At 38.0% G+C, this 12,450-nt stretch overlaps 1 protein-coding gene across 1 annotated transcript in view; it reads left to right on the top strand.

The window, feature by feature from the left end:
- LOC115427402 (zeta-sarcoglycan) overlaps positions 1-12,450 on the top strand; it is a 737,662-nt gene that overhangs the window by 688,634 nt on the left and 36,578 nt on the right. The window contains exon 7 of the mRNA XM_030145943.1: positions 5,487-5,610. Coding sequence (XP_030001803.1) covers positions 5,487-5,610 — 124 coding nt within the window. The remainder of the gene's footprint in view (positions 1-5,486; positions 5,611-12,450) is intronic.

The raw sequence follows: 12,450 nt of genomic DNA, 5'->3' as shown, positions 1-12,450 counted from the left end.
TGTTATCACATGTTTTTTAAATAAAAATATGTCAAGTGCATTTTTTAATAAATTTCTCAAACTGTAATAACTTACTACATAATGCGAAAAAATTTACTATATACCGCGTTGACGTAGTTTATTACAAAATGCGTCAGTTTATTACATAATGCTGCTTTATTACAAGATGACGTGACATTCTTATTACATTTTGAACTTTTATTACATAATGGGAATTTATTACATAATGCGGCTCAACAAGATGATGTAACAACCAGCGTCCCCGCCCCATTTCACCATTTTGAACTTACAGGCACTAACAGTCCCATAGAGGTGTGTAGAGGACCAAACATAAGGACCACGACAAAAGTGGTAAAATTAGGAAAAATTATAATTTAATAAAGATAGAAAAAGTTAACACAAGCTCCAAAAAATGTCAGTAAACAAAATGAACAAAGATGAGCCCAGCTGAGGTCAACTAAACCAAACTGCAACAGAACAAAACTGACCTAACCAGACAAAGAACCAAGGTGGGCTTCAACAGAAAGGGACTAACCCAAATCAAACACAAGGGGGAGGTATTACACTATGAAATTAAACCAAACCATTAACTTAGTCAAAATACCATAAAAACAAATAATCATAAGTAGACACAAAATACTAACAGTGTGAAACTATTGTGATTTAAACCAAGAATTTAAACGACTAAATTAACACAAAGAAACAAACAGTGTTTCCCTCCTCAGTCTTGTGACATTAGTTCCTTCCCTCGTCTTAAAAACTAGCCGAGCCCCTTTTTCTGGTCTTTAGTCTGCAACTGAAGAACAATCTGACTAAATAATTCAAACATAACTAATATGTGTGCACCCACATTAGAATGTTTAAATAAAATGCTTAAACTAAACTGTGCGACATAATCATTCACTGTAACTTAACAAAAACTCATAAAACAAAAACTACTAACACAAGATGGTGGTGCATTCATTGTTTAAGTAAATTGTCTGTAAAATCTGTCCGATCAAAGATGCCTGGGAGACACTGCTGCATTTAAAACTGTTCCAGTTACTCCCATGATTGACACAGCAAACATAGAGACCCGGAGGTATGTTATTTTGGGTTTCAGACTACTTTAATGCATGTACAATTCCCACACGCTAACCAGACCATCACTAAACTAGAAGCACTCGGAGAGCGCAGACCTCCGCCAAGGCTGATCAGTGCCCCCCCCCCCCCCCCCCCCCCACGCCAAGGAGGGTATGTTTTTGCCAGGGTTTGTTTGTTTGTTTGTCTGTCTGTCTGTCTGTCTATCTGTCCGTTAGTGTGCAACATAACTCAAAAAGTTATAGACAGATTTTGATGAAATTTTCAGGGTTTGTTGGAAATGGGCCCCCCCGTGGGCCCCCCCACCCCCGATCACCACCAAAATTCAATCATTTCTTCCTTATCCCATTTCCAACAAACCCTGAAAATTTCATCAAAATCTGTCCATAACTTTTTGAGTTATGTTGCACACTAACGGACAGACAAACAGACAGACAGACAAACAAACAAACCCTGGCAAAAACATAACCTCCTTGGCGGAGGTAACTAGAATCAACCCCAGTCACTTCATAGATACATAGAACAACAATGTAGAGAGGAAGCATTAAAAACATAAACGATGCTGTTTATTGACTATGAAACAAAGCTGATAGCATTTCACCATTACTGTCCCTTTGATTACATCACATAAACACAGGCTGACCTTTGACCCCACCACAGTGTTTTCAGTCATTGGGCATATAGATCTCCAGACCTTGAACCCAGCCACAACCAAACTGTTCATAGCTGTCAAAGGACTTAAGGCTTTTGAATTCATCCACTGTGTAGTAACTTGTGCCGAAAACAAGATAGTTAACTAAATATATGTAGGTACAGGGTGGCAGAGTCCAGATCCCTGCACCAGTCAAAAACCGGTAGCTCGTAGGGGTCTATGTCCTTCATATCTCTGATCTCCTCCAAATACCTTTGCTTAGCAGTCGTGTTGAGCTTCTCCCCATAGAGACCCCTTGCTTTTGCTGCTACCTTACCCATTTTTTTTCTTAAATATCTTGATTCGTATAGCTCTTTCCTGCACATCTGTGCTATGCTGTTGCCCATAGCAACCGATAGCTTGTAAGTTCAAAATGGCGCAGCCTCCGAGATACGTCACATGATATGACGTATGTCCTCATTCCTTGTACTTCAAAATTCTGTACTTTAAAGCAAATGGTGCTGAAATATATAGTTGAAAAAGTATAACAGGCAAACTTAAAGGTCATTCTAACGAAAATTATTCCCAAAATCTTGAGGGATTCTTCTGTCTCGATTCTGATCATTTGAGCTCTGGGCAAGGTAATACATACATCCAAAACTCCAGTCTAGACTAATGCCATCACTGGAGCCAAAAATGGGTTAAAAATAGCCCCAATCACCTGATTTTAGTTAGCTTTGTATGAATATCAAACCGTATCTATTGCTAAATCTTTAAAAAAGCCTTCCGAGGGCATGTTTTCTTTGACTTGTCCTCTGATTTCCTTCCGATTCAACAATTTGCAAATAGTGCCATAGTCCTTAGAATGCTGAGGTCTGAATGTGCAGAATTCATAAATTCAGCACACCATCATTCACTGAACAGCAATAAACTATACAGCATTAACACTGGCCTCCAGACTATCTTTCAACACATAAATTATGACAAAGTTAATCAACTTGAAACTTGTATGAAACCTCAAACCTAATTTTTCAGCGGTTAATCAATGTTCTTGGCAATTTTATTATGAATCACATTCATCCTGGCCATATTATAATGCCTTACTCTTTTTTTTTTTTTTTTTTGGTGTTGCTAACAGGAGTAAGTTAACTTATTTTTGTGATTTTCAGAATATAACACAGCATCTTCAGCTTTGTCATCAATATACACATGCTGTTTGTAATTCCATGCTACACTTTCCATTGAGGATCAGAACCTTGTTGCTACTTTGTACCAGATTTCTAAACATTGATGGTAGTCGAGCTATCTTACTGATAACTTGACAATCTGAGTTTTCCAACCTGAGAAGTATTTACGTGGAAGATTGAAAAGAAAAATGGAGGTAAGTAGTAATATATGAGTTGTTTGTAAAGGAAGCAGACAGGTGAGTTTAAACTTAGGTAAAAGCAAACAGAGAGCGTAATATTGACATGGCGAGAGAGGGACGAGAGACATAGAGTGATAGATAGTCAGTATGTATGTGTGTGCCTGCCCATCAGTGGCTGTTTCAGCCTGCAGCAGCGTCACTGTAATTGCCTCAGCTGTCAAACCAGCTGAAGATCCGCACATCACAACTACTGAATAGACCAGTAAGCTCTCTCACTCACTCTCACTCTCTCCCACTCTCTCTCTCACTGGCTTTTAATCGCTTGTCTATCTGTTTAGTTGTCCATCCGTCCCTCTTGTTTTCTTCTCTTCTTAACCTCTGACTGCTGCAGCGCACACTCAACAGATCAATAAGTCAGGCCGATGTGAAGTGTCTGCTTCCAACACTTATTATATCACTTGGATGCTCAGCGGTGCACAGCAGCAAACCTTCCCTCACCTCTAATCCACCTCCTGACTCCTAGATGCCTTCTATACCTTTACCTTCGACCTAAAATAAAAACCACAGTCAGCTCTGACAAACACTACACTCAGAAATACTGACAGAAGAAAAAAATATTCTTTGTCATCCTGTGTTACATAAGAAATTTTAGAAAGAAAAAGGACATTGAAGTGTCCACCCAAGAGGCCTGTTTTTATGAGATACTAAACACTAATAAAGTTACAACAACTAATGCACTTCTTCACCAAATGACCCATCTGGTCCTTAATCATAAACTCCAGCTTCATTTCAACAAGTGTGGAAATTCAGTGTGATGACTTCAATTTGATGCAAATCACTATGTGTTAAGTGTTTCCTTAAATCAAGTGACATTATCATGGCATTTGTGATCCACGCTTCTTCATCCTCTTTAGGTCCAGAAGTCTTTAGATCCAGTGAAACAGCTATTGAAATAAATTAAATTACCTCAGTCAATTGCCTGGTGCTTTTGTCAACTTTGTGTGTTTTAAGACCCAGTACTGGACAGCATGTCTCAAGGTGAATGGTTTGAGCAGTGAAATAAGAGAAAAAAAACAACAACAACAAATAAAGCGGAAATACTTTGGAAATAAACTTGACAGCACAAATGGAGCAATCCTGAAGTACAGACATCTTTTTAAGGTGTGTGTTCATTACACACATTGGGTGCAACCAAACATGAAAAACTTCTGCCAAGGGAGGTATTCTCTGTCAGCTAATGTGCGGTACTGCAGATCCAAACTCTGAACAGTGGAATTGTTATTGGCCTTTTTGTGCCTGCGAGCGATGGATACATTTTCGTCATCCCGGGGACTCGATCAAATGAAGGACATTAACAGAGGAAGCCTGGCACAGTCACCCCATGGCACCAGTGTTTCTTTTGTTTATGTCCCTCCTCTTTGGCCACAGAGTGAATGTACGTCACATGTTCAGTTAATCCACCCTGTGGCCTCTATGCTATATTGTTTCTCAGTAGGGATTGGCTACCAACATCATTGAAGTGCCCTTGAGCAAACTATGTTTGGAAAAACGCCCTTATAGCAAACCATTGCTTTGTTGTGAGTGTGGTGTTTAATTTGTCATACTTCATAAATTGTAATTCTGTTTGCTTTGCTGAAAGTGTTCTTTATTTAATTTCACTTGCCAGCGTGCCCTTCAGCAAAGCTTTATGCTTATCTAACACCACAAAGCCGTTTAATCATCTCATATAGGTTTCAACTTTGAGCAACACACTTAGCCGCTGACCCTTCATGCTCCAAGGAGAGTGACACCAACCGTGGCCAGACCACTTCTGAGCAGAGCAGGGTGCGCTTGTTATTCTTAGAGGTCCACCAGGTGTCAATGCAGAAACTCCAGGAATCAAGTACTTCTGCGTGCTCCAATTTAGCAGCGACATTAGACGATCACTTTCCAGTCTGGACTGAATTTCATCACCTTTCTCTTCATTTTTGAGAAAAATTACTTGTCGAAATTTTCAAATACCCAACTTCTGGTTACGTATATATGTAATTATTTTAGGAAGGTGACAGTGTGTAAGTTGCATTGTTTTGAAAAAACTTACTTACCAAAAAAGATCAGGCAACCGTCACTATTTTGTATCTTATGTATTCAAGCAACTCCGTGTTTGACTTGTTGTAACCCCAGGGTGCTATTATCCACAATATGTCATTACAGACTGAGCAGTAAATTAACATGTGCTGATTTCTCCTATGTCATGTTTGCTTTCCTAGTACAACAACAGTCTTCTGCTTTAAGACCTTGTTCGCACTCAGCTCATTATTGATCCTGTTGTAATAGGTTGCTGTGGCACCAGACTAAAACCACCCTGCCTGCTGTTTGTCCGTGCAGTTACAGTATTCACCTGGTTAACATGTTTTTGTGGTTCCCCAGGCTGGAGTCGCCAACACGGACCTTGACTCTGGAGGCTCCCAGGGGGGTGGAGGTCAATGCAGGAGTGGGAGACTTCACAGCATCCTGTAGGAAAGACCTTCTCTTGCAGTCTTCAGAAGGAGAGGTGAGTGTTTATTCTCATTTGTTTCTTAAATGACACACACACACATGCACGCACACACACACACACACACACACACACACAGCAGTGGAAATTTCAAACATCTTGAAATATTTGAAGAACAGATCTTTTTTTGTATTTCAAAAGGTGTGGCTTCATTAGACAGACACAAACAAATGCAATTTTATTTGTTTATTTATTTATTTAGGTTATTGTTAACAAGAAAAAAAATAACAAAACTAGATTTGTGACAGTTTCAACATGTCATACCCTGGATTTGTTTCATTATTTTGCTGAAATATCCAGTTTTGACCTCAGTTCAACTAGGGATGTAACGATTACCGGTATAACGATAAACCGCGGTAAAATTGCAGACTGTTAGTATTACCGTTTAAATTCTAATTATCATGATAACCGTGCTTGATTACCGCACTTTTCTGTGGAAAATGCCTATGCAAAGATCTGATTTTTATGTCTCATATTTGACTATAGTTTTAATTTATTACAATTTTAATTGTATATACCTAATATTTGGAACCAATATTCACTTTTAAAGTCTTTGAAAAGGTTCGTTAAGCATCTGTGTGTTATTCATGCAATAAATTATACATTTTTCAAATTGGATTTTAATTTTTTTTTGTGTTTTCTGTCCTTTTATATTGATATAGTAGGTTAAAGTGAAAGAAAAAAATAACAGGCCGATGGTATAAATGAAGTTGTGCAGAAAAAAAAAAAGATCCCAAACATGGATATAGTAAACATTTTTTTATATAGTATATAAAGACAAAATCAAAAGGACTGAAAAACAAACAAAATAGACTCAGACCACTAAGGGTTAATATTTGAATGTTTCTGCCAACAGAAGGTACATTGTGGCTATTATTTATTTATTTACTTACTTATTTATTTATTCAAAATACAACTTGGTTAAATTATTTCAGTGTGTGCATAAGTACTTTTTGAACATTTTTAGCACAATTTCAACAATACCGCGATAATAACGATAACTGTAATAATTCTGGTCACAATAAGCATGATATGAAATTTTCATATCGTTACATCCCCAGGTTGAACTGAGCATGTGCAGAAGGGTGGAACAATTAGCAGAGTTCAATGACTGAAGAGTGATTCTTAAAGTAATTTATCACAAATGCATGGGGTGCCCACCACTGTATACAGTTTATATATGTGTAATTGTATGTGGAACTAGTTTTTATGAAGTTCATCTATGAATATCTGGGTCTGTACTTGTGTAGGTTTCTGTCTGCCAGAGAAACAAAGGACACAGACTAACAAAAATAGCTGTGTTCATGTGTAAATACAAGGGACAACACAAACTAGCAAAATCAGTGAGGTGTGTGCATGAATGTGTGTCTTCAGACTCGGTGCCACACCATAGTGTTGGGTCTGCTTCATTAAAGTACCTTATTAGGCTAATGAGCGTCATCAATCCAGGCGACCTTGTCCTCCTTTCCTCCCCTCCTCCTCTCATCCTTCCTTTTTTCCCCTCTTCTATTTGGGAGAAGTGACTTCATTAAAGCTGGTTTGATGAGGTTCCCTGTCAGCTTCTACTTTGTGTGTTTGTATGTGTGTGTATCATTGTTAGCCTGCTATCTCGCTGTCAAGCTCTTTGCGTAGCAGCCTGCCACATTGCGCGAGCACCAAAGCAGACTTAGCCATTATCTTTGCGTGTGTGTGTGTGTGTGTGTGTGTGTGTGTGTGTGGGCCTGCCATGTTGAGTGTCCACTGGAGCATAGTGTGTCATTAACTCAGTAATTAACAGAAGAACGGCCCCCTTGCAATGTACTCACTGTCATTGTCATTCACACACAGACACACAATCACTATTACACCCACACTCAACACACACATAAATGTCGATAACGGTCTCTGAAAGCAAAAGTAAAAGTTTTTTTGCCTACCTTATTAAGTCATTTTTCATTTCCTCTTTTCTGTCCCAGTCGTCTTTTCGGCATTTTCCTTAAGCTTTTGTTTGTTTGTTTTCTTTTTCTCCAAATGTGTACATGCGTTGCCATGCAAAGTGGCGTTAAATAGGAATAGATGACGACAGGGATGAAAACACACCATCCTGATGTGATGTCGTCGCTTATCTTTAATTGGGACTGGGGATTAATTTTACAGATTTTTTTGTGTTTTTTTTTTTTTTTTATCTCCGCCAAGGAACGGCCGAGGTTATGTTTTCATCAGGGTTTGTCTGTTTGTTTGTTTGTTTGTTTGTTTGTTTGTCTGTTAGCAAGATAACTCAAATAGTTATGGATAGATTTGGATGAAAATTTCAGGAAGTGTTGATACTGGCACAAGGAATAAATGATTAAATTTTGGTGGTGATCGGGGGTGGGGGACTGATCTGCCTTGGCGGAGGTCTGCGCTCTCTGAATGCTTTTGTAGTTTAAATTATTTTCTAGGTAATTATTTGTGCTGTAATTATGTGTTTGCCTCCATTATTTATCTTTTGTGACAATTATTTCCCAGTTTTTATCTTAGGTTTGTTCATTATTGTTAATTAATGGAGGTTAACTGGTGACTGTTGGACTTAACGGGTTTGAGTGTCCAGTTTGCTTTGACTTTTATATCAGATTGATAATTGCTGTTTTTAATAGAGCAATATAAATAACTAGAAAAGCACTCGAAGAGCACAGACCTCCACCAAGGCTGATCAGTCACGCACCTCCCCCTCCAACACCACCAAAATTTAATCATTTGTTCCTTGTGCCAGTATCAACATTTCCTGAAAATTTCATCAACCCCCCCCATTCACCACCAAAATGTAATCATTTGTTTCTTGTACCAGTGTCAACATTTCCTGAAAACTTCATCCAAATCCATCCATAACTTTTTGAGTTATCTTGCTAACAGACAGACGAACAAACAAAAAATCCCCCCCCACCCCACCCCCCAGTCACCACCAAAATTTAATCATTTGTTCCTTGTGCCAGTGTCAGCATTTCCTGAAAATTTCATTCAAATCCATCCATAACTTTTTGACTTATCTTGCTAACAGACAGACAGACAGACAAACCCCAATGAAAACATAACCTCCGCTGTTACAATTGGCGGAGGTAAAGATTAATATTCATATGAATATTACCAATTTACAATAGTAACGGCTTATATTTTTCTAAACATCACATTTGTTTCAGCCAAATTCAGTATATAAAATACATGTCTTCGTTGCAAATACCTATCCTCCCAAGACTGAATTGTATTCCGTTAAACTTAATACATTGCAAGTAACTGTGGATGGTGTGCACATCATAGCCAACTTGTAAAATTTAAGGGTTATATGTAGTGTTTCTACTTTGACATATAAAAAAAAAAAAAAATGACCTGAAACCTAGAAGCCCTGTTTTTGTTTTCACCACTGGAAAAATAACCAGAGGTCTAAATGAAAAGAATGGAGTTTGATGCGAAAATCACAGTGTTTCCTCTACATCAGTGAGTTTGATTATGAAGCTTGTGAAGGTATAAAGTTAGTATGTGGTGTTATTTTCTTTGCTCTTTGGCGTTTGTTGATCCTCGGTTCAGACTAAACTGTGACAGTTCTGACTGTGTTTGGATGATTCCAAACAGGTGTTTAGTACATCTATTGACAATATCACAATAATAATAACAATAATAATAATAATAATAATAATAATAATAATAATAGAGGGAATTTACATACGTCACTTCCCCCCTGGGCCACGCCCCTCTAAGTCAGACTGAGTGGCAAAAACAAACCGGCTCAACATGGCGGAGCATAACAGTAACTACAGCGAGACCCGGAAAAATGTGGAATATAACATGAAATTAAAGACAATTGGACTGGACATGGATCCATACAAGCTACCAAACAACAAGTGGTCTACGAACATTGATATGTGGCCGGAAATCACATATCCTGACATTTATATGAACCTGATTTAAACACCGGGAAAATCCACAATGCAAAAGCTGAAAGCATACAAAAGCTGAAGAGTTGTTGACATCCTGGTCATCGTTAATTAGAGGATTACAGCTGGTGAGTGCTTTCAATTCAACATACTATTGTTTTTGTGGTTTTCTGTCAGTGCAGACGTATTTTCTTGGCGGTGATTGCCAAGGTAAAGGCCCAGCAGTAGTGCTCACAGTTCACTACTGATTTACTGGAGTTGAACCCTTAGTATTGACCCAAGTGAGTGGATGATCTACTGGTACTGTGGAGATTTAAGTAGAGTTCACATCAAATACTTGATACAACACAGCTACAACAGCTTTGTGCTAGAGTACCCCCTTATCTGGAAAACTAGGTTAGCCTCAGTTTAAGCTAGTTTACAAATCATGTAGAACACAAGGTTCGTAATCACACAATTGAAGACAAAAATGTTTCAGTTATGAAATATAGAACTAAATGACAGATGCTAACATTAAGAGCTTTACTAAGAAGTAACGTTAGCCAAAACCATATGTAATTTAAGGTATGATTTTACGCAAGAAAACAGCATAAATTAACGTTTCCTGACACAAATCCAGGTTTCGTTGCCTGGATTCTAGTTATTTCTACAAATTGCGATCCATCTGCTTCTTCTGTCTTTGGCTTTAGGTCACCGCTAAAACGATAGCTCAGAGTGCTTTTTAAACCTATTTGTGCGATCAGTGACACAACAGCTCTTCCCCATTTTTTAGATTGTTCTAAAGTTTTCGCAGTATTCAAGCCAAAGCCGCTACTCATCTCCCTCTTTCTGCCACTCAGTGGGCGGAACCACGGTAACTTCCGCTAGTGGTGACGTCACGTGCACACCCTCTATAATAATGGATTAGATTTACATAGCGCTTTTCTATGAACACATACTCAAAGCGCATACAGTGGATCCATTATTCATTCACTCACACATTCACACTCTGGTGGTGGTAAACTACATATGTAGCCACAGTTGCCCTGGGGTGTGGCTACCAATTCGCACCTACCAAGCATTCATACATTCATACACCAGTGTGAGTAGCACCACTGGAGGCAAGGAGGGTGACATGTCTTGCCCAAGGACACAATAGCACATGACAAGGACAGAGCAGCATTTGAACCGCCAACCCGACAGTTATTGGATGACCTGCTCTACCTCCTGAGCCATGGCCCCCCCCGCCCAATACGATAATTCAGATGTAGGTAAACAATTTATACTTAATTCTGTAAGTGATACAGTCTGTGGATGCATGGTATTGGTTCATTCATGGTTTTGGTCATTGTGAGTCTGTTCCAGTATGTGACGTCCTCCTACTGTTGGGCATTTAGAACCCCTGTAAAGTATTAGACAGTTACTGTTTGCTGGAGACTGTGGACACAGATTTGTGTATGTCTAGACAAAACTACACGACTGAAGACTTGAAAGTCTATATGTGAGTATTTTATATTCAGGTAAAAGATTTTCTGCCCTGAATCTCACGTCATTATAATAATGAGCAAAAAGCACAAGAAATAAAATGTTTATAAATCAGAGTTGCTGGGGTACTTGTTATTCGGCTGGGGGAAAAAAAACACATCTCATCAAGTATTAAACTGAGTTGAGGTGTTGAAGCTCATTAACAATCAACAAACCAAAACTGAAAAAGAAATGCCAATTAATGAATGCAGTAAAATACTACATTTCTGGAGCTGAAGTGTACTGATCAATAGTGTCTGAGTAAGAGTTAAAAATAAAGACTGACTAATTCATTGATCAGTGTAAATAAAGTACCTAATTCACAGCAAATAAGTTTCAATATATTTGTTACATAATAAAACTGCATAGACAGATATTGAAGACGGCTTAAAGGATTTAGAAAACCTACATTTCAGAGTCAATGGACCTTTACAACAACTCACAGGGAAACAAAGAAAATGTTGAAGCAATAAGAGTGTTTATGAGAGTGTATGATAGCGTCTAAATATCTAAATATTTAGTGGTTAATTTCCTTCTGTGTAGTTGTCAATGAGGCTAGGTACTGTATACAGCATCCAGACTGCTTCAGAATTAGACTAAGAATAAGAGCTGTTTGGATGGACAGACTGACTGACTGACTGACTAATGGAGTGACAAACTGATTGACTGATTGATTGACATATTATCGGGGGGTCCTTCTGGAAATTCTTGCTGTTAAACTTCATTTCAGACTTCATTTTTTTGTACATATTTTTAACACTGTTTTGAAATATGACAAATTTTGACATTACTTTGACATTACTTGATGGAAATGTGTTTGTTGAAATTTCAAAATTAAACTGTTTCGTAAATTCTTGTTAAAAAACCCATCATACTAACCATGATTGGACCCAAACATGCACAAAAACTATTCAAGGTTGTGATTACTTTTTACAGGCAAGATTTTTGCTCATGTTCAGAATTGTACAAATACAGTATATTCCACATATTTTTGCTTTGGGCTGATTTTTAGGAATATTGCAGCTGACTGAGGCTGACTACATTTTGGTGTTAGCTTATTAATACACTGATGAAATGAGAAAGATTATGATTATTTTGGAAGGAAAACAGACAGTGAATGGTCTGTGGCAAACACTGTTGTGTCTATGACTAATGTTTAAGTTTTTGGTTTTTTTTTTTTCTTTTTTTAACCCATAAAGTGCCATACTACCACTGGCATCTTAAACCATCTACTGGTGTAAATGTTTAATACCTGCTGATCCACTAATCCTATCAATACTTAAAAAAAAAAAAAAAAAATGTGTGTAAAATACAGTTTGTTATCTTTTCATGGTCATAAGATATGACCCATTTGGACGTTCAGAGGCTCCGTAGTGAATGTGGAAACAGCATCAGCTTCTACAACACTGATTCACCATAAAACCCATGAAGTTGGATCAGTAACAGT

Source organism: Sphaeramia orbicularis, chromosome 1, assembly GCF_902148855.1.
Source record: "Sphaeramia orbicularis chromosome 1, fSphaOr1.1, whole genome shotgun sequence".
Taxonomy (NCBI): domain Eukaryota; kingdom Metazoa; phylum Chordata; class Actinopteri; order Kurtiformes; family Apogonidae; genus Sphaeramia; species Sphaeramia orbicularis.
Note: the sequence above shows the minus strand (reverse complement) of the source record. Positions and strands in the feature narration are given on the sequence as shown.